This window comes from Parastagonospora nodorum (assembly GCF_000146915.1).
Source record: "Parastagonospora nodorum SN15 chromosome Unknown scaffold_26, whole genome shotgun sequence".
In the NCBI taxonomy this organism is placed as follows: Eukaryota; Fungi; Ascomycota; class Dothideomycetes; order Pleosporales; family Phaeosphaeriaceae; genus Parastagonospora; species Parastagonospora nodorum.
The window spans coordinates 38,992-58,886 of NW_001884574.1; the positions used below are offsets into that span (position 1 = coordinate 38,992).

The 19,895-nt window shown below is 51.3% G+C and overlaps 12 protein-coding genes across 12 annotated transcripts in view; 6 read left to right on the forward strand and 6 right to left on the reverse strand.

Moving 5' to 3' along the window:
• Positions 1 to 27: 27 nt before the first annotated feature.
• On the forward strand, positions 28 to 872 carry SNOG_13271 (hypothetical protein; the record flags this gene model as incomplete). Its single annotated transcript, XM_001803428.1, has 2 exons — positions 28 to 178; positions 700 to 872. 2 exons carry the CDS (start codon positions 28 to 30, stop codon positions 870 to 872), a joined length of 324 nt encoding a protein of 107 aa, XP_001803480.1.
• Positions 873 to 1,863: 991 nt separating this feature from the next.
• On the reverse strand, positions 1,864 to 2,103 carry SNOG_13272 (hypothetical protein; the record flags this gene model as incomplete). Its single annotated transcript, XM_001803429.1, has 2 exons — positions 1,864 to 1,895; positions 1,986 to 2,103. The coding sequence occupies 2 exons, from the start codon at positions 2,101 to 2,103 to the stop codon at positions 1,864 to 1,866; spliced, it is 150 nt and encodes a 49-aa protein (XP_001803481.1).
• Positions 2,104 to 2,404: 301 nt separating this feature from the next.
• On the forward strand, positions 2,405 to 2,765 carry SNOG_13273 (hypothetical protein; the record flags this gene model as incomplete). Its single annotated transcript, XM_001803430.1, has 2 exons — positions 2,405 to 2,448; positions 2,495 to 2,765. 2 exons carry the CDS (start codon positions 2,405 to 2,407, stop codon positions 2,763 to 2,765), a joined length of 315 nt encoding a protein of 104 aa, XP_001803482.1.
• Positions 2,766 to 3,024: 259 nt separating this feature from the next.
• On the reverse strand, positions 3,025 to 4,366 carry SNOG_13274 (hypothetical protein; the record flags this gene model as incomplete). The annotated part of the gene is made up of 6 exons (XM_001803431.1): positions 3,025 to 3,164; positions 3,245 to 3,375; positions 3,436 to 3,784; positions 3,892 to 3,905; positions 3,958 to 4,181; positions 4,238 to 4,366. 6 exons carry the CDS (start codon positions 4,364 to 4,366, stop codon positions 3,025 to 3,027), a joined length of 987 nt encoding a protein of 328 aa, XP_001803483.1.
• A 338-nt stretch (positions 4,367 to 4,704) lies between these two features.
• Positions 4,705 to 4,981, reverse strand: SNOG_13275 (hypothetical protein; the record flags this gene model as incomplete). The annotated part of the gene is made up of 2 exons (XM_001803432.1): positions 4,705 to 4,734; positions 4,781 to 4,981. The coding sequence occupies 2 exons, from the start codon at positions 4,979 to 4,981 to the stop codon at positions 4,705 to 4,707; spliced, it is 231 nt and encodes a 76-aa protein (XP_001803484.1).
• A 509-nt stretch (positions 4,982 to 5,490) lies between these two features.
• SNOG_13276 (hypothetical protein) lies at positions 5,491 to 8,094 on the reverse strand (the record flags this gene model as incomplete). Its single annotated transcript, XM_001803433.1, has 3 exons — positions 5,491 to 6,352; positions 6,600 to 7,358; positions 7,389 to 8,094. 3 exons carry the CDS (start codon positions 8,092 to 8,094, stop codon positions 5,586 to 5,588), a joined length of 2,232 nt encoding a protein of 743 aa, XP_001803485.1. The 3' UTR covers positions 5,491 to 5,585.
• Positions 8,095 to 8,605: 511 nt separating this feature from the next.
• Positions 8,606 to 9,034, forward strand: SNOG_13277 (hypothetical protein; the record flags this gene model as incomplete). Its single annotated transcript, XM_001803434.1, has 2 exons — positions 8,606 to 8,733; positions 8,872 to 9,034. 2 exons carry the CDS (start codon positions 8,606 to 8,608, stop codon positions 9,032 to 9,034), a joined length of 291 nt encoding a protein of 96 aa, XP_001803486.1.
• Positions 9,035 to 9,201: 167 nt separating this feature from the next.
• Positions 9,202 to 9,956, forward strand: SNOG_13278 (hypothetical protein; the record flags this gene model as incomplete). The annotated part of the gene is made up of 2 exons (XM_001803435.1): positions 9,202 to 9,461; positions 9,515 to 9,956. The coding sequence occupies 2 exons, from the start codon at positions 9,202 to 9,204 to the stop codon at positions 9,663 to 9,665; spliced, it is 411 nt and encodes a 136-aa protein (XP_001803487.1). The 3' UTR covers positions 9,666 to 9,956.
• A 615-nt stretch (positions 9,957 to 10,571) lies between these two features.
• Positions 10,572 to 12,630, reverse strand: SNOG_13279 (hypothetical protein; the record flags this gene model as incomplete). Its single annotated transcript, XM_001803436.1, has 3 exons — positions 10,572 to 11,240; positions 11,286 to 12,496; positions 12,555 to 12,630. 3 exons carry the CDS (start codon positions 12,628 to 12,630, stop codon positions 10,572 to 10,574), a joined length of 1,956 nt encoding a protein of 651 aa, XP_001803488.1.
• A 318-nt stretch (positions 12,631 to 12,948) lies between these two features.
• On the reverse strand, positions 12,949 to 14,412 carry SNOG_13280 (hypothetical protein). Its single transcript, XM_001803437.1, has 4 exons — positions 14,114 to 14,412; positions 13,614 to 14,063; positions 13,448 to 13,564; positions 12,949 to 13,397 (listed from the first exon to the last, which is right to left on the reverse strand). The coding sequence occupies exons 1-4, from the start codon at positions 14,229 to 14,231 to the stop codon at positions 13,144 to 13,146; spliced, it is 939 nt and encodes a 312-aa protein (XP_001803489.1). The 5' UTR covers positions 14,232 to 14,412; the 3' UTR covers positions 12,949 to 13,143.
• Positions 14,413 to 15,495: 1,083 nt separating this feature from the next.
• SNOG_13281 (hypothetical protein) lies at positions 15,496 to 18,995 on the forward strand (the record flags this gene model as incomplete). Its single annotated transcript, XM_001803438.1, has 4 exons — positions 15,496 to 15,554; positions 15,625 to 16,792; positions 16,849 to 18,066; positions 18,114 to 18,995. The coding sequence occupies 4 exons, from the start codon at positions 15,496 to 15,498 to the stop codon at positions 18,993 to 18,995; spliced, it is 3,327 nt and encodes a 1,108-aa protein (XP_001803490.1).
• A 627-nt stretch (positions 18,996 to 19,622) lies between these two features.
• SNOG_13282 (hypothetical protein) overlaps positions 19,623 to 19,895 on the forward strand; it is a gene marked incomplete at both ends in the record, with an annotated part of 486 nt that continues 213 nt past the window's right edge. The window contains one exon of the mRNA XM_001803439.1: positions 19,623 to 19,871. Within this exon, the coding sequence (XP_001803491.1) occupies positions 19,623 to 19,871 (249 nt within the window). The remainder of the gene's footprint in view (positions 19,872 to 19,895) is intronic.

Sequence of the window (19,895 nt, forward strand, 5' to 3'; positions counted from 1 at the left end):
GGTATGACACAAGCTTTTGCTATGGAAATGGCAGAGCACAAGATTACTGTCAACGCATACGCACCGGGTATCGTAGGTACAGCGATGTGGGATCTCATCGACGAGAAGCTCGGAGAAAAGACTGGCGCGAAGAAGGGCGACACCATCAAGAAGTACACGGATGAGCTGATCGCGTTAGGTAGGACAAGTGTACCTGAGGACGTGGCCTCGACAGTGAGCTTTTTGTCAAGCAAGGACAGCGACTATATGACTGGTCAAACTATCGTTATTGATGGCGGCATCATTTTCACTTGACAATCTATATGCTTTGTGGTATCACTTAGTCAGGGCCCCTTTGATAATCTCTCATACCTCACAGTCCTTGTGAAAACATGTCCCCTTATTCTAGCAATTACTTGTGGCTTGCTAACAATAGTTTGGATATCGCAAACCTGTTAGGATGGTGCCCTACATTATGAGCTCTCACCTCACAGTGTCTATTAGCACACAGCCAGTATCACATCCGCTACACCCCAACTGTCTTGAGGTCTCCCGAGATGCAACAAGAATACGATCCATTCCGCGGTAGACCTGCACAGTTCATCCGACCGGCACATATGCCGCAGCTACATCGACATCACGTACCGAACCACCACCGCCATGGCGCTAGACACCAACCACGAGTTCCCCAAGCCAGTCGGACCGTTCTCATATCTTCAGATAGGTTGATGCGATGGAGATCTGAGCTCGATGCTCTCGAGGAGTTGCGGGCCGCTATAAAGACTCTCTCAATGCATCAGAGCGAAAAGGTCAAGCTCTTCGCGCTGACAACACAAGTCAAAAATATTGTGGTGAGCGTTCAGAAAGAGATCAGGGAGAAGCTGAAGACATAGACCATGGTGTATGCGAGAGGTGATCTATTGGAGCAGGATGATTTAGCAATTGCACTGCTCATGCGCCATGGTAGAATGGAATGGAACTTGGGGACGAGCTAAACGAGTATTCATTCAATAAGAATCCAGCAGGTGTTCGTACCAGCAGTGATAATAAGGTGTCCCCTTCCTGGTCGGTTACTGCCTTCAAGGCATCGAAGGTTCAAGCTCAGTATCGCATTATTGAAATCCCTGTCACATCTTCAGGACTCCTTGAGGTTACAATACATGAAATACATGAAGTCTCACTTATCAAATATGATAGAACGTCCATCCTGATCTCGACTCAAAAGTTCCGCACATGATGTAAAGCCAATAAAAGTTTGGCCAACGAAAAACGCCTGCGCTATCGAATAGCAAAACAAATACGAAAGTATGTAATATGGTATTGATGTGAACCATCGTGCATTCAACTGTTGTTCGTTTAAGTATCGTAGCAGCCGGCGCGGGCATCATCCCTTGGACTATCAAGTATTCTGTGAGAACGGAATCTGGCACAGAATTTGATGATCAGTCTTTGTCATCTCATCCTTACTTAGGTGCACAGAATTTATCAGCTGTATGGTCAGCTTCCTGGTGCAAGAAGCACGACTTAATCAAAAGCGTGATACAATAAATTACCTGAGGTAACTCGTGAACTGTTGTCCACTTCAGGCGGCCGGAATTTCCCTGGTTACCAAGTTGGATCATATCATAAACTAGACATATTCGTTTGACCAACAATAGCTGGGTTTGGTGATACAACGTGGGGGTTCTAGGATTATGACCAGCTCGACGAAATCAGACGTAATTCCGATATGCAACACGCCATCATCTGGTGCTCCCCATGTTCGTACAATGAGGTCTTCATATGATTTATTGGGTCTTTCACAAATTAACTAAAGAGCTGCTGTAAAGCTGAGCATGATGCACGAGCTGCGTTGCTGCGTATACATCTCGGCACAAGGGGGATTCATTTGCAGTTGTGAGGTGCCTGGACAGATCCTTGATGACGTTCAAGCCCGTCTTGGTGGGGTTTTACTGAGTAACCTGTGGAACCATCGCACGACCTGTTGAATTTGTTTGCTAGCTTACCTGATGTTCGTCTTTCTTTCGTGCCCACATGCTCCGTCTGGACGGAGGAGCTTTTCAGATTGCGCACGGTACCCAGTATACAACAGTTATGATTCGACTTGATATTGATTAGGCCCATGCTAAAACCGCGTTCCTTCTTGATTCCTTACCATCTCTCTTGGTAAACCGGCTTCTAACACTAGTTGACGTACAAGGGCCGCCATATATTGATGTACGTCACTGCCAACGCAATTCCCATGGAGCGTGATGTCTGTTACAGACTACGTATGCAACCAACGGCAGGATCTTCCTCATAAGACCTTGGTCCTGGCCTCCTTTCCTGCTTTTCCCAACTTTTGCAGATATAGCCACAAAACCAAGCGCATCCAGTACGCAGAGTTCAAACATATACTTTCCAGCTGATAAGTTTTCACTTCGACATGTGGCCTGTCGCACGTCGCCGTCGAGCCGTCAGTCCACCACTGTATCCCAGTTACGACAACTTGGACCCCTACCATAACTACCCAAAGTTACGACAGCTTGTCGCAACATGCAGCTTACGGCTACAACTATCCCGTCGCGTACAATCCACTTGGAATCGAAGCATTCTCAACATCCAAACCAACCTTGCACGCTATCGAGGCTGCCACACGAGTGCATGTAACGGCACAAAAGGAGCACGAAAAGGCGAAAGAGAACTTTGAAGAGGCGAAGAAGAAGATGGAAGAGTGCGAACAGAAGGTCAAACAAGCAGAAGACATGTTACGAGTTGCGAAGTGTTCTATAGTATATGGGAATTAATCTGCTAGAAGGTGACACAAATTTATTGTCATTCTCGAAAGTATTGCCAGATACATTCCCACATCCTGGCTCGATACATCAACAGGTTAAGGCCAAAGGCCATATTTCATTCGTAGCCACTCTGTGCACCGCTCGAACTCAGCTATAATCAAGGGACCTTGGTGGCCTGGGGTTGTGGGGTTTTGTTGACATGTAGCGAGGTTATAAGGCGAACCGAATCCCAGCATCCGATCGCTCTCATGCGCGCATGATAGCGATTCTAGTGTACAGCAGTCACATTAGTAGCAGCGAGCTTCCTTTTTGCGTCCTCGATTCTTTCCATTTCGATCTGCTTCTCCTTGTCGTCCAAATCATCAGACAGCATATGTGTAGCAATTGCCTGATCGCCAAACAGCAAATCTATCTCTTCGAGAGTAAGCTGATTGGTTTCCTAAGAGTCAGTTAGCATTCGTCAGATGGGCAGCTGATTTCTAAAAGACCTCCCTTGAAGATGAACCAGATAGTCGGTAGTGTAACGCAGAGATTGAACGCTACGAAAATGAAATAGAACTTGTAGGTAATCTTGCCGAGACCGATAGGGGATACCTGTGACCAGACAGTTCCCACTAACCTGGGTGCGTGCAGTCAGTGAACAACATCTCGGATAGGTCGTGTTGGAAGAGGTACTTACCAATTTCCTACACCCGTCGCAAAAGCTGAGCCACGACCACGGATGCTCAGCGGCATGATCTCGGAGGCATATACCCATGATATAGGCCCAAATGAAACACTGAATATGCAGGACACCAGGAATAAGAAGAAGACGCCCGCACCAGAGATGCCAGCCCTGCGCGATCCAGTCGCACTATCGACTTGTGACCCGAGTGCGGCCTCACAGATGAGAGCGAGGCTGATGCCAATTGTTCCGAAGATCAAGGGTTTCTTGCGTCCAACTTTGTCCAGGAAGAAGACGATAAATACGAGGTTGAAGATAGGTCCGACAACGTTGTAGATACTGGTGACGAGCAAGTTTCGATCTCCTTGTATACCAAGGTTATCATATAGAATTGTCGAATAGTAGCCTATTCGAATAGTGGTGTAAAGTCAGTGTATGTGCTGTGTCTCCTTCGTACATATTAGCGCTTACCAATGACGTTGATTCTGTCACTTGTCAGTTTCTATACAGTAATAAACCAGCTGGGAAGCTACTGACCCAGTCATCTGACCAAAAAATTGAACTAAAGTAGCATGCATGAGGCGGGTTCTCCAAACTGGCACAGTAAACATGACTCGCCAGCCCGGAGCAGTTATCGCTCTCTCTGCATCTATAGTCAGTTTTATCTCATTGAACTCCGACTGTATCCAGTCAGAGTTACTCCCGTCGAAGTGTAGTTTCTTCAGCACCACCAATGCCTCATCCGCGCGATCAATTTCGACCTGTGCATGTAATTAGTGAAGATATAGAACATGAAGAGAATGCCCTTACTAGGTACCGAGGACTCTCTGGAAAGAACATCATGCCGCAAATGAGTATCAGACATGGCAGACACTGGAATGCGAGGGGAAAACGCCAGGAAAATGGACTTGTATCGGGTACTTTGGATGATCCGAAACCGACCCATGTTGACACAATAAAGCCGACACCAATCATTTGCTGACCGATGCCGACAATGAGTCCTGTTGCTAATTAGAGCGAGGCATAGATGGCCCAGTGGAGCTAAATACCTCTTGTCTTTGGGTGAGCACACTCTGACTGATAGATTGGCACAGACATCGAAAGAACGCCGACAGCCCACCCTGCCAGTATGCGCCCAACAAGTACCATGGCAAGATTTTGTGCTCCAGCTTGTAGAATAGCACCCACAAGATTGATTATCGCGCCCACGAGAATGGTCTTTCTACGCCCTATTACCACGGGTCAAAATGCTGCTAAGGCTACGTTCCGGGGTACATTGGTGATTTACCGAGGGAGTCCATAGTCAGTCCTCCCCTGCTGAAATTAGTATCGGAAATTTAGCGAGAGTGATAAGATAGACTTGCATGAGCGAGCCAAAGAATGCTCCACCAGAAAATGTTGCATTGATTGCCCCAATCGTGGCCGAAGTAGTAGTCGTATTGAAGTAGTCGAGGAAGTTGGGTGACTTAATCACAATGGTCATGACTCCACTGTCATATCCGAAGAGGAAGCTACCCGTGGCAGCAAATACAGCGAGAAAGACATTGAATGTGAGACCCATGTTTCCGGCGGAAAACACCAAACTCAAAAACGATGACAGCTGGGCAGGTACAAGAAGCTTATAACCATCGTCTCATGTCCACGGGCCAAGGAGCAATGCAACCCCGGGCTCAAAGCTAATGTGCCGTTGTAATGCATGAGCGGCTTAGCAGACGAGCATTCTACCGGAAGCACGTCGACCAACAGTAAGCCCAGACGTTACTACACTCTGATTTGCTGTACCCCAGCTAGGATTCGGCTTGGCATTTGAACGCCTCTTACTACCTTTCCAAAGTTGAGCACATCGGATCTTATTTTCCAGGACCATTGAGCTAGACGCTCATGTAGAACATCTCCACGATAATAACCGCGTTTAGTAGATCATCCATAGCGAAATCCGGGGATGGTTCATTAGCACAAGCGGGGTTGATGATGGATCAACACCCTTTTATCCGCCAATGGACGCTGCCAAACTGAGCGCATGCTCTGATAGGCTCACCTTATGTACGACTGCACTGTAAAGAACTTTACAAGAAGCCACCCACATTGTATGATATAATAGCAATGTTGAACGGAGTGACACGAAGCCATATCGCTAACTGTCACAGTGTCACCTTTCCATCCGCCTACCCTAGTTTTGAGATTTTCCAATCTCCTTGAAGCAAGTCGAAATCTTTCAGCTCACCGTCTGAGTCAACCTTAAGTATACCCTTCTCGTCGCCGTTTGTATCAACCAAAACCGCTCTATCACCTGTCTTCACGCCGTAAAGTCTCACCTCGCCGCCACAACCCAGCCAGTTGTACCCGAATCCGCCATCTCCCTGCGCTTGACCAAGGATTAACACTGTCCCTTCGTAAATATAAAGTGGCAGCTGAAGGAAGCCGTGCATCTCCTTCCGCCACCCACCACCCTGGACCTCTTTGCCATCCCAGAAGCTAAACCAGCGGCCTGGAGGTAGATAAAAATCGACCGTTCCATTTTCTTCGAATACTGGTGCTACCATGATCTTACTCCCCACCATGAATTGGCGATCCACGTACCACGATGTAGGATCATCCGGAAACTCGAGAGCAAGTGCGCGTAGACTTGTAGGCCATCCATTTGCAACACTCTCGACCGAGTGAGCATATAGGTAGGGCATCAGTCGTCGTTTGAGTTCTACCCAATGTCGTAGCACCTCTGTACAGTTCTCTGGCTCCATGGACGAGTCATCAATCAACCAGGGCACGCGGTACGAGCTGGAGCCGTGAAGTCTGCTGTGCGAGTTGAGCAATCCGAATGCGACCCATCGTTTGTAGATCCAGGGTTCAGGACTACCCTCGAAACCGCCAATATCGCTAGTCCAGAAAGCGAAGGAAGCCAGTCCCATCCCCAACCCCCCTCGGATTGATTCTGCTAGAGCAGCCGGAGTAGATTCGCAATCGCCACCCTACAGCGATGATTAAGTCAGTATTTGTTCAAAGAAGTATGTTATAATGGTTCAAAACAATGAGAAGAGCGGTGATTTACTGCCTAATGTTAGCATAGTTCTCTTGAACAGATCGGCATTTGTATGGGTTCACTCGTCTTGTTTAAAGAGAAGTGAAGTCATTAGAAATTGCCTGGAAAAGACACATGGTTCATGGCCGGGACATCGTACCCCAATGGAGTGGGAAGCGCTGACTGCCAGCGCATGCCGTGCGTGCAAACAGTATCGCTTCATTCTTGCCAAACTTCTTCTGGACGGCCTCGTATACCAGCTCGTTGTAGATAAATGCATAGTAGTTATGCATGCGGTTCGGGTCCACAGTCTTATCGTGCCATTGCACGTTTTGCGTTGGGATGCGCTCTCCGAAATCGGTCTTGATCGAGTCAACGCCCATGTCAAATAGCTTCTCCAGGCACCCTCGGAACCAGTCACGCGCATCTGGGTTCGTAAAGTCTACCACAGCCATTCCTGTCTGCCAAAGGTCCCATTGCCATATGTCGCCATTTGCTTTCTTTAGCAAATAGCCTCTTTCTGCTGCAAACTGGAAGACGGGGCTCGCCTGCCCGATGTATGGATTTGTCCACACACTCACTTTGTTGACAAGGCCTGCCATTTTGAGACGCTCTGATTTGGCCAGTGGGGTCTGGGAACGCCGCTGGATCCCACACAAAGTCGCACCAGTGAAACGCACGGAGCCAGAAGCAGTCGAAGTGGAACACCTCGACGGGGATGCGGCTTTCGGCACATCATGCGAAACAAACGACTGGACGGTGTCCTCTTGGTAGTTCGTCGTGAAGGAAGTGCTGAGCCACAGACCATAAGACCATGCCGGTACGCGGTTAGACTTCCCCGTCAGGACAGAATACTTTGTCAAGACTTCTTTGGGAGTGGGCCCGTATATGATATACCATTTCAGGCGGTGTCCTTCCACTGTTGTTTGTAGCCGGGAGGACCGCTCACTTCCAATTTCCAGATCTATCTTATCAGGAGTGTCAATAAAAAGGCCATAACCTTTTGAGCTTAAGCAGAAGGAAACATTCTTGTATGCTTGCTCGCTCGAAGTTCCACCATCTTCATTCCAGACCTCAATATGTTGACCAACTTTGTTCCATGCACCGAATCTCTCTCCCAGGCCGTGAATTGTTTCGCCAACACCAAGTTCAGTTTGAGTGAACAAAAAGTGGTTATGGCCACCGAGGTCTGCTACCTGTTTCGGCGTGCTCAGCGCAGGCGAATATGCGAGACCCACACTTCTGCTCAGCAGTGAAGTCAGTGTCTTTGATCCATCAGTTGCATGAAATTTGATATTGAACGCGTGCTCGTCGCCGCTAACGGTAGCACTCAATGCGCCGGACACGACTGTAGTATCTGCGCCGTACGCGCCCTTTTTCACTTCACCCGTCGCCTCGGGTTTGCCGTCAGGGAATAGGTCAAAGTTTGGTCCCAACCGACGAGTTCCAGCGTGATGCGTCACCTCCAATGAGATTACACCATCGAACTGTGCCTCTATCTCAAGTGAGAGTGTTGCAAGGTTCAGCGTATCGCCTCTCGAGAAGATTTTCTTGGTTGGACATAGAAGCTTGACCGCTTGGTTGTCATCGCTGGGCGTTACGGTGTATACTTCTTCGGCGTATTGAACAGTGTACCCAGGATTGACAAGCCACATGCCTGTTGGTGTCAGCCCTGATCCAGACACGCCTGCCGGTGTTTACTGAACCATCACGGAACTTCATCTTGAAAACGCTATCGCTGCAGCTGCTGACTCTTAGGTTCTTGGAAAGGTTCTGGTTGAGATATGGATCTGCTGTCAAAGTGTCTGCACCCTGGCCTGAATTGCAGCGCGCATGCCCTTCTTGAAGGCGCTGGATGCGCGGCCCGTTCCATCGCTATTAGCGTTGACATCGAACTGTGGACGGAATCTTCGGTGCAACAATGTCCGATTCGAAAGTTCCCCTCATCGCTTCGATGCAGTCGTGTGGCACATGTCATGACACGAATGCCCCAGGGGACCTTGCTGGTACCGTCGGCTATAAATTTAAAGTGGTTTCGCCGTGCAGGCAATTATGGTTAGCAATTGCTCGCCTGTCCCGATGCGAATTGGCTGAGATGCAGGCGTGACTGGGTTTGGTGTCGATCACGGTGAGTCCTTCTTCTTTGGATGCCCAAATACGCGAACAATGTTCAACAAGACAGGAGGTCTTGCCACGAAAGATGCACTGCCGTCGCTAGAGTTGCCAAACTGGACATCAGAACAAGATGCACATACGCTGTTGCTAGTCACATCGCCCACTCGAGCCAGTCAGACGTGAGAGGCTCGTCCCGAGGCGCCGCATTGGTAGGATACTTCACTGCCGCGCGTCAACATGTGACCGGATGCGCGCATCGTGCCAGCAGCAAACGCACACGACATCGCATTCGAAGTCTTCTGCTTTCGAATTGTCAGGCACCTGGAACAAATGGGAAACGATGGCGAAGGCGGCAGGCAAAACCCGCCTCAAGTCATGATGGTGCTTCTCGGTCATCCCGCGCGTGACCCCACTCCCCCACCTATAACAAAACTTGGACCAGGATTGAGACCAAGATACTACTTCAGTACTCCTTTATGATCAGTACAGCGTCGCTACAATAACCACTCATGCGGCCCTGACGTTCTCTACAATAACCCTCCAGTCGCTGATTTACGGATCGAAGACCCATGTCATAGAAGACACTTTTTTCCATCGTCTCCCAAGATTCGCATCGCGTCGCGTCACGTTAGTTTTACTTCAACAGCATGGCAACTTCGGTCATTGTGCAGTACACGCGTGCCCCTGAGACCTCTCCCGAGGAGTTCAAGCGGTACATGGAGGAGAACCACATACCGCTCATGAGGGAAGCATTGGGCATCCATTTTCCAGCATCTTTTCCTCGACGATACCTCGCACGTGTCGAGTCAGGAGCTGGCGATCGTCTAGGGCTTCCGAGACACAGCGATGGAGCAGCACCAGTCTGTCTGGTAGGAACGCCTGAGGAGATAAATTTCGATATGTGGGGGTAAGCATTGATGTACATGTGAAGATCTTGTTCACTGTCACTGACATGGCCAGGGAAATGATCTTTCGAGATGAGCTGCACATGCAGCAGTGTCTTGTAGCAATGAACAGTGATGCCGGTCAACTGGTGAAGGACGACGAGGAAAATTTCACCGCATCCCATCTACTAAAGGTCATACTCGTTGGAGACCGCATCGAGGGCTAGAGGCAGTATGGGAGGAAGAATCATGGCTAGGATCCTGGGTTTTCCAAAGCATTCTCCAAGACCATTCTCCTTGAGCTTCCTTTCAGTATCTTTCTACGATACCACTTCCTTCAATCCAAGCCCCCACACACTTGCTGTCAAGCAAACCCGCACATCCATCTAGAGCATCTCTTGAGCAAGCCCGAAGTCTCGGCGCAGCATTTTTTGGCGGCAATCTCCCCTTACTGCGTACCGCTACTGTATCCTCAAGGCCTGGTCATTTCATGTACCTCTCAATACGACGACAACATGAAGAATCACCGAATTTCATGTTTGATTCCTTGATGCGATTTTCACAATACCCCAGGGATCATGTTCTGAGCAAGATGTACACGTAGCTATCAGCAAGACTAGTTTTGTCGGTAATCTGAACAGAGTTGAACGTGTCAACCTCAAACAGGCCTCTTGGCTTTTCCAACTAGCTAGTATGCGCTGCCTAAAGTTGCAGAATGCTCGCATGGATAGTGAACTTGATATGGACTGGAATATTATGGTCTAGATGATTGGATGCCCAAGTCATCCTTCGCTGTGTGAAGCAGTTCAGCTAGAGTAGACTCGAGCCATTCTGACTTGCTTCTTGCCACCAAGTACAAGAAGCAATTTCAGAACGCGTCGAGGAGGAATTGAGGCACGTTAGTGGGAGCAATCACGGGCAAGAATCGACGGGTACTTGGACATGTGTAGTTTCTTTCTTATATGTCGTAGAATTGCAATAGCCCAGAGAGTCTAATCCGAGTGCCATTCACTTGCATTAGACTCCCCGAACTCGCTAATCTCAGGTCTTGCACCACGCAGCCTACAACACAGATGTCAGCAAAACACTGACATCCCAGATCGCTTCGCATCGAACACAAAATCCATAGCCACTTACTCATCTCGTCCACTACTGCTCTCGCCCATTGTCTCCTCCATGATTGTGTCGCCCAACTTTTCAAACTTGCTTCCCTCCAATGTGTCTCCACCCCAGCCCTTCTTCTCAGACATTGCCAACAGTAGGTCTTTCATCTCCTGAACCTGTTCTTGCAGCTTCTTGACTTCAAGGACCGCAGTATCATATTCGACGTTTGGCTTGCTCGCCTGCACTTTCTTGTCCCAGCCATCAGCCTCGAAGTCACACTCGTGAAGTACCTGTTCCCACTCATGTGTGGTGTCTTCGTCTTCTTCGCCCCTCCTCCTGTTGTAATTGACTTTCGCAGCCTCCTTTGTCTCGATGAAGGCAGTGACGACGAGAAGCGGGGAGTAGAGAAAGGACATGACGTAGTCGTTAAGCTTTTCGTAGGTTTTGTCGGCCATCCACCATTCGAAAGGCAGGATGAGGAAGAACATCTCGATCAAATTGAAGGGCGCGATGAATACATTCTCGTCGGGGGCGCGAACGAATTGCATAGTCTTTTGAGAGAAGAGGGCCATGTACTCATCAATGGCATTCTCGGTGATGTCTTCATACGCGGAGTTGTAGAGAGCGATGAGAATGTTGAGCAGAATGACCATGACTACGAAGGTGAAGATGTAGTAGAGAATGATACCAAATGGGGGCTGTAGAGTCAGTACTTGTCATGTGAGAAGGAAGGTCAGGCTTACGGAAAAGTTGTCAAAACCCGAGAATTCAGGTGACTGCATGACAGCGTTCAACATGGCCTGGAGGACAAAGGTCGAGTCGGATGCGAAATCATCTGCGAGATCCATTCCAAGGAAAGCCTGGAAGAAACCAATCATGACGACGATAAGCAGTGCAAAGAAGATGAGGGACTCGCGCATCATGACCTTCAGGACGACCAACATGGCGCCAAAGAAGCGGAAAGTGTCGAGATACAGCAGGAGACGCATCCAGAACATGGGCGCGGTAAATGCCAAGAAGTCGTAAGACAGCTCATTGAAACGTCCGCGCTTCTGTTCGCCAATTGGGTGTCCGAGGGCAACCATGCGCAACACAAAGGAAACAGTAAGAAGGGCGTAGAGGGTGCTGTTGAACATGTTCCAGAAGGAGATGTAGAAACGCCCGACCTTCCAGAACTTGTTAGCTTCGTCGCACACGAAGCCAACAGTGAAGATGTACAGCAGGCCCTCGACGATATCAAGGTCACCTGTAGGGTTGATGGTGTTGATGGCGCCAGTGTAAAGTCCGAGGTAGATGAAGGAGAAGGCGATTTGCACCCAATTCTGGTATCGCGGGACGCGCATACGGTCTGGGTCCAAATGCGCCCAGTAGCTTGTGTTGGTCTTGTTCTCGAAGTGGACGAAGCGACTGGGGTCTTCGTCATCCTGCACAACCCAACCGCGCCAGAGGTAGTTGATGCACTTCTGGTATCCAGACGAGCCAATGACGGTCACGGCGTGGAGGTCGACTGCCTTCTCGATAGCGTTTGCAGGAGGTGTGGGCTCGCCGTCGACGAGGGTCGAGTACCGCTTAAGCAGCACCTCTTCGAAGAGGTAGTCCATGTCTTCCTCGGCTTCGATGAGGCGCTTTGCCATCATTTCCGCGGCAACAGCGCGCACATCGTGCAAGTCGGCATCCCAGAGCTCGGCTGTCGACTGCTTCTTGAACCACTTCTTCACCACCAGCAGGCAGAACACAACGCAAGCCTGGTGCTGCTCTCCGCCAGCCGCAGTGGCCGTGTCCAAGACGGCCTTTGTCAGGATAGGACTATGCGCCTTGGTGATCTGGTCTTCTTCCAGCTCGCAGGGTATCACTTGCTCGATCTGGTGCTTGAGGCGGAGCGCAATCTTGGTGACTTCTTTCGGTTCGATGGGCGATGCGGGTAGGCGTTCATTGCGGCGCGATGTAGGCAAGACTGGGGAGTGTCAGTACGACGCGCCATCAACTGCTGTGCTATCGCAGAGGCTACCCACGGGCGCTCAGTTCATCGTGTGCTTGGTGCCTCCTGTCGTGTCCATCCGAATTGAAGAGCTGGCTCCATTTCACCATTGTTGCGAAGAGCTCGGAAGCGCACCAGGACGTCAGAGAGTCGCAATGGGGGAATCCAGGCAAATGCAGGCACAGGTACCAGATGCTCGCGGCGTAGTAGCGAGAGGAAGTCGAGCAAAAGAACCAGGAAAGAAAAAGGACTGGGCCTGCTCGCGATGTTGGCTGGCGCGCATACAAGTTGGACTGAACGCCCAGGGCCACCAGTAGCCGCGGCTGCAGGACCCGCAGCACAGCGTCATCCCAAGCTCAATCCGGGCCCAAGCTCAAGCCACATCCAACACTTCACGCGACGAAGCACAAAACTCTGGTATTCCTCAGCTGACTGCATTTGAACTTCTTGGTAGGATTCTACAATCATGCATGAGAGTCTCTGCTCATATCGAGAACTGCTGTACATGTCCATGTACGCGGCACGCATGCCTCGCATGCCTCGCATCGAGACCCAAACGCCGAGTATCAACTTTTGACATCGCTGAATGCCCCGTCATGACCAGTCGTATACAAAAAGGCACTCTAAGAGTCGGCTTCGACAACACCGCCCTCATCGCTTGTGCTCTCGTCCTCGTCACCGCTGACTTCCTGGTTCTCGCGCTCCCGTTTCTCCATGAGCGCGGCCAGCTCGGCGTCGTCGTTCTCGGTAACCGCCTTGGGCGCCATCTTGACTTGGCAGTCACCGCCCGCCTTTGTGATGCTCTCCTTGATGTCTTTGATGGATTGTTCTAAGCAAGCGATTCCGACCGTCTTGTCGAGACATTGTGATGTGAGGACTGCACATGTTAGCGAGTGTTCCAGTGTGGCTTGGGACTGCAAGACCTACCGTAAAGCGGCGGCGACACAAGCTTCACCTTGACCTGGTTTTCAGGGGTGTTCTTCGCCTCGGCGGTGCGAAGAGCCTCCTTGACGGCATCGATGCCCTCGTAGCCAAAGCAAGTGACTGTATTTGTTAGCCAGCATCCCTGGCACGCTACACAGGTGCTGCATACCCTCGATATCTGACCGCACCTTGGTAGGCTGCGGCGTCAACCTCTTGCCAATATAGCTCTGAAGCTCCTCCTTGACCACGTCGTTGGGGAATGTGACGTCGTTCCACACCTCGGGGTTGGTGATGCTGAGCTTGAAAGCGTCGATGGAGTGTCCGTACTTCTTGTTCAGCGGCCAGCCGATGCTCTGGTAGATCTCCTCGATGGGCACTGTCGTCTTCTCGGCGACGTGGCGCATGATGCTGTGTACCATCTTCGACTTGTTGTACCTCTCCTCGCACTTGACGATGTCCTCGGGCGAAACACGACGCTTTGACAAATCAATGTAACCCTTGTCCTTGTCTACACGGAGCACGACGACGACTTCGTTGCGGCCAACACGGATGAGCTTCTGGATGGAACGAATACGTCTTCGGGACAGTTCGGAGAGCAAGATCATGCCGTCAATGTTGTCTGGAGCTATTAGCACCACACGCGCACACAACCCGGGATGACAGCCCTACCATATTCTAGCAGCTTGACGTATGCGCCCATCTCTGCGATTTGCTTCACATTCACCATGACAAAGCTCTCCACCTCCGGGTACTTCTCCTCATAAAACCGGCAATTTGTGAGAGACATGGTGTGTATGTGCTCCTTCTCTTCGCCTGGGTAGGATTTCGTTTGGTTGTGCGACTTGCGTCGATGTGGGGAATTTCGCGGGGCTAGGCTGTCTCTCTGCGCGTCCGGAGTAGTGTCAGGGTAAGGTCTGTTCTGTCCCTTGGAAGCAGTCGTCTGACGGTGTCGCGCGGAATATGAGGTTGGTGATAATCCGATTGCCGTGACTCAAAGATTTGCCCACAGCGCAAGTGCGAGCCCCGCGACGCCAAGATTCGAGCAGCGCTAGGGTCAATCTGGTATAGCAACACCCTAAGATCTGGAAGGCATGCAGGTGAAGGGCAAAGTTCGTAGTCAGCTACCCAGAAGCACTGCGTCAGTAGCATCGATGCAATTCGGGTCGTAACTGGTGCTACTAGGCACGCTGGATACTTACGCACAAAGACACTGTTGTATACATCATCACGTAAACGCAGACGATTGTGATTTCATGAGGCCGTTCTCTGCTGAACACCTTGGACATGTTCAAACACCAAGTAACCCGCTCACAGACCTGAAGAATACTGGTACAGTATTGGAACCCCCCAACGCGAGTGTCCAGCAGCGTGCTGCTATCATGCGCGAAGAGTAAGCCGGGTATATCCACGCTCGAATGCGCCACGAGGAAGATCACCCGAGCCTAGAATCAACACCTGCCGAGCAGAGTTTCCGCATCGAGTAGGTTGCGGTCGCGAACGCATGCGACTGCCAGGATCGTGGTTTCATCGCGTGGGCAAAGCATAATCTTTACCTGCGAACATACGTCTTTGTTCACTGTGAAGCATTCCTTACAGCAGTCGGTCAGCGCCTTGATGCGCAGACAATGATGGGCGCAGGGGTCGCATCGGAGCGTGCGAGCGGGGGCTGTGATGATGATGTACGGGTGCTTGGACGCTTCAAGCTTGGAACCTGGCTTGCAAGTAGCACGCGCTAACAGCCGTTGTAACTGCTCTCCTTTACGAAGTACATGTAGCACTTGCCATGCATCCTTAGCCCCGTAATGTGTCTTGTCTAGTAATCTCATGTCTCAAGTTATAACCCCACTGTAGCGGTTGAGTGAGCGAGCGCAACGTCGGCGGTGATTCCCCTAGACAGGAGAGGAGCAGGCAGTCCGATGACCGACCAGCGGCCACACTCATGGCACCTCCAGCCCGAAATCGCGAATCTGTCGCCGGACTCTTTCACGGCGCAGAAGCTGGTACATGGCATACACCCCAATCGCTTGTCGTGTGCTAACCGTCGCAGCAACATGCGACGCCCGAGCATCTCTACCTCACGTCGCGGCGCTTCTTCATCGGCCCCATACCTGTATGCCCGTCCAGCTCGAATGCAGACTTCACGCTCACGCTCACGTGCACCTCTAGACAGCATGGCTGAGTAAACACCGCCGCGACTGGTACAAACACCACCTGCGAATCAACTACTCGACGCGCACCGCGACCTTCTCCTCAGACCCTCGCGAAGCACGCCACCGGCGATTGAGCGGCCTCGAAGGCCCCAGCACATCTGCTCTGTTCCAGCACAGCTTTCCCCAGCCCGAGGAATTGGAAGACGAGGACCAGGAAGGTGCAAAGGGCCCAGGAGCAAGCGCACCCAATGGCAAGGCAGCTGCGACCACGAGTACCCCGCCCGCCCTACAAGTGCCCCGGGGGTCAGAGCAGAAGGACCATGTCCTAGTGGAAGACGAGGGCGACGAGTTCGTCGATGCACCCTCGGAACCCGAAGATGAGGGAGACCTGCGCGTCTACACACATGCTGAGGACGACGGTGGCCAGGACGCCCCGACAAAGCCCAGTCGTTCGAGTACCAAGTCATTTGTCACTGCATCTTCAACACCACTCACGGCAGACGTGGATAAAGCTCGCGAAGATGCACCGCTACATGGAGACCGGCGGCAAGCACAGGCAAGTGGCTTACAAGTTTCTCAGGAGCATCAAGAGACGGGGCCAAAGTCATTGGGAAAACGCCCAGTTTCGAGTGTAGAAAGTCACAATATCCCGGCATCCCCTGGTGGACAGACTTCAGTAGATGCGGGATCAACATCTTCGTTGATACGTAAGGCTGACATGAATAAGGCACCGGCACCCGCTGATGTCGACTCGAAATCACCCGCAAAAGGCATACTCGCAAGAGTCAAGAGGAGGTCAGAGAATGCCTTGTCGAAATCGGACCCACCCAACGACGCAGAAGGCGCCGATGCTGCTCTCACGCAAAAGAAGTCCAACCTCAGGAACTTGGTCAAATTCGACATACCAGAAGACTCGAAGCGCGCCAAGGTGCACCTCGCGGCAAAACAGGCACAGATGACAATCTCACGAGCCCCGACTAAACTACGGCGGCAACGCCTGAGAGATGGCCTTGTCGTCAAAATGGAGCGAATGCTTGTTCGCGTTGACGCTGCAGGGGAGGTGCCGGACGACTTCGATGAGAACGTCAATCAAAGAGTGAACTCCCGGGTCAAGGACAAATGGAGAGAGTACATGATCGTTTGTCGTCACAACCATACCGACAATGCTGACTTTGTCTTACAACTCTATCAAACAAGAGTATGTGACTGTCCACAGAGCCATGCTATGCTGATTTGTACTAACTGCCCCGCTAGGTCATTCCCGAAATTGCGCGACAAGGCGCAGGCAAGAAAGCCGCCTATGAAGTCCCACTAGGCAGGAAGACGAGCAAAGTCAATCTTTACTCTTCGCTAGACAAGTCAATAGTGGTGTCCACTCCCGGCAAGCGCGGAAGCCTGATCTTCATTATGCAGGCACGGACTGCTTCAAATGCTGTCGAATGGTACACATTCCTCCGCAATGTGATGGGGTGGCGTCGTGCCTCTGAGTTGCAGATCAACATACCAGACATGAGTCTCAATGTGCGGATAGCAGATCCCTTCAAGAAGCTAGAGGCATCTCAAAACCAAGTGCAGCAAGTAGAAGACACCGAACAAGCCATGATGAAGACCATGCGGGAAGAACAAGCAGTTGCCTCTGATCTGATTCGCAAATGCCTAGCCGAGCTTGAACAGGCACCTGAGTGGGCGGATGTTCTGGATTCATGGATCAGGGATCAACGCGTCGGTCTTGCTTGGAAACGCTACGATCGGCTGGAATGGATCCACGGAGCAAATGAACGCAAGATGTACGGCACTATCGCTATGCTCAAATCACACGAACTCGAGCTGCGCCCCAAGTCCCACTATCCGACAACTGCTGTCACTCGCAAGAAGCACAAGACGCTCATTGAGCCGGTCCCCGTCGAGGGTTTCCTGATAAGATTGACCGGACAACGAGGTCGGGTAAAGAGACTAGGCCTTATGTACCACAAGCAGCTGTACTTCGCAAGCCACGATCAGTACTTAGTCTTCTCGCGTCCCACAAAGATCACTCCGCCACCTCCCCCTAAGCTTCCAGCTTCCAGGGACGCTACTGTGCCCGCAGCTCAGGCAGTTCGCGACGTAATACCGGAGAGCTGGGCAGTCAACCCGTTCCCAGTCAAAGACGCCCAGATCGAATGGCTGTCGCCAGGCCATTCTGGAACACCAGAAAGTAGACGCTTGCACGACGAGGATGCGGCAGATGAGGCTCAGCGCAAAGGACAAAATCTTCTCAATTGTGACGGTTACATCAACTTGGCAGACGTGATAAAGGTTCGCAAAGCCAAGCTTGGTGCTAGTCCTGCAGACGAGGATCTTGAAGAAGGCTCTGATGTCGACTTCGATGAGGAAGTTGATGACACGACGAGAGACGACGGTGCGACAAATGATATTGATCTGGGTCGCACATTCGAGTTAGTGATGAAGAACGGCCTCGTCATACGTTTACAGGTAAGGAATTCCAGCGCATCCTTTCAGCATATACTAACTGAAAACAGGCTGCGGATAAGGCTCGCCGTAAGGACTGGATCCAGCATCTTCGCGCCCTAGCAAAATACTGGAAGCATCGCACCGCATCTGACATTGCTCTTTACAAGGCGACACGCAGTCGCAATCTTAGTGCACTCAATATTGACGAAGAAGCCGAAGCCCACATTGGTCAGTTTGCACGCAAATGGGAAGTGACGCAATCCTTTGCGTCACCCGAGCTCTACAACATGTGCGGCATTGCGTGCTGTCGCAGTATCCATATGAGCGGCATGCTCTACCGTAAGCCCCGCATTCACGCGCCATTCACGCGATGCGGCGTGATGTTGACTGCAGGTACCTTGCTCATCTTCCGAGACGTTCTTCGAAGTCGTGTTGGCAAGCAGCTCAAACACATTCACCACGAGCGCATTGCCAACCTGGACTTGAAGGACTGCTACATTTACTCTGGTCTTCTTACAGAAAGCGATTTGTTGTACCAGAATCAAACGTTCGATGCCAACAAGCCTGGCCACCACGCATTACCCCGCATATATCTGGAAGATGGTTGGACATCGACTGACGAGGATGTAATGACGACATTCGTCATCTGGCACGGCAAAGCAAAGAGCTGGTTTCGTGCCGAGGAAGGTGCTGGTGGCGGAGAACAAGAGCGAAAGGAAGGGAAGAGGACACGGATCAAGAGGGTGGCAAAGCTTGGTAGCAAAGGCAGAAGTGTGGTATTCCGAGCACGTAGTAGGGCAGAGCGGGATCACTGGGTGCTCGCCATACAGAACGAGATCGAACGTGCACAAGGCGATACAGCGGACTTCAGGCTAGAAGAGGCTGCGGAGCCTGCCAAGGTCCTGGACGATAGTAGTAGCAATGCCGCACAAGTAAATGGGAGCGGTTGAACGGTCGGACTCAGAGAGTCGGCAAGTCGAGGTACTTTGTTTGGCATGCGCATGGTACGTTGGAGTCTATATCCTTTTTCCCTGCATTATATTCTAAGCTGCCCGGTGCCGTTGTAATAGAACCTTCAAGTCTGAACATACTCGTTGTCAATCTTAAGCTTCTTCATCTCCTACATTTTTCGCCTGTCCAGCATCAGAGTAAGCTCACAGTAGTCCTGTCGAGCAACCATTCATCCCACTCTCGGGGTCGGTGAAACCACAAGTCACGTTGCTCCCGTCACGCCAACATGGACCCGCGTGTTGTGTATCACCAGAGCTTCTGTTTGTTTTGCGCAAAAGCTCGCTGACGTAACGTGTCATTTCAAACAGCTGTCTGAGCTGCCTGGCCAGTATCTGCTCCGTTTGCTCTCGCACTAGCGCTCTTGGCAGCCCGCACACTGCTATCAAAAGCCCGCGCGGCCTCGCCTTCCAGATAAAACATCTCACGCGCTGACAAGTTTTCTCTCTCCTCAACCACACTCGCTTGTCTCACGCTCCCCAAAGTTCCCAGGCAAAGCACCAGCTCAACCGCTACAAAGCTTCCCATCACACAGCACGAGACACATCCATCAGCTGTCAATTGTCAACATGGTTGCCTTCAAGATCCTCACTCTTGCCTTTGCGGCTACCGCTACGGCCTCCACCTTCTACGCGCCCCCGCCTGCGGTCTCTTCGGCTGTCAGCGTGCCGGGTGTCACTATCGTCACCTCGACCGTCACCGTTGTCGGCAAGGCTCCCTCGGGTCCCGACCCCACCAGCTCTATTGTAGTCGTCAGCTCTGTCGTTGCCACCCCAGGCACTCCGGTCACCGCCGTCCCGTCCAGCAGCAGCGAATACGTCAACATCTCCTCGGAGCTCAGC

Coding starts and splice junctions, on each gene's coding strand:
- SNOG_13280 (XM_001803437.1), bottom strand. CDS start 14,231: ATGTCTCTCACAAATTGCCGGTTTTATGAGGAGAAGTACCCGGAGGTG. Junction 14,064..14,113: donor CGTCAAGCTGCTAGAATATG/GTAGGGCTGTCA, acceptor TAATAGCTCCAG/ACAACATTGACGGCATGATC. Junction 13,565..13,613: donor GGTGCGGTCAGATATCGAGG/GTATGCAGCACC, acceptor TAACAAATACAG/TCACTTGCTTTGGCTACGAG.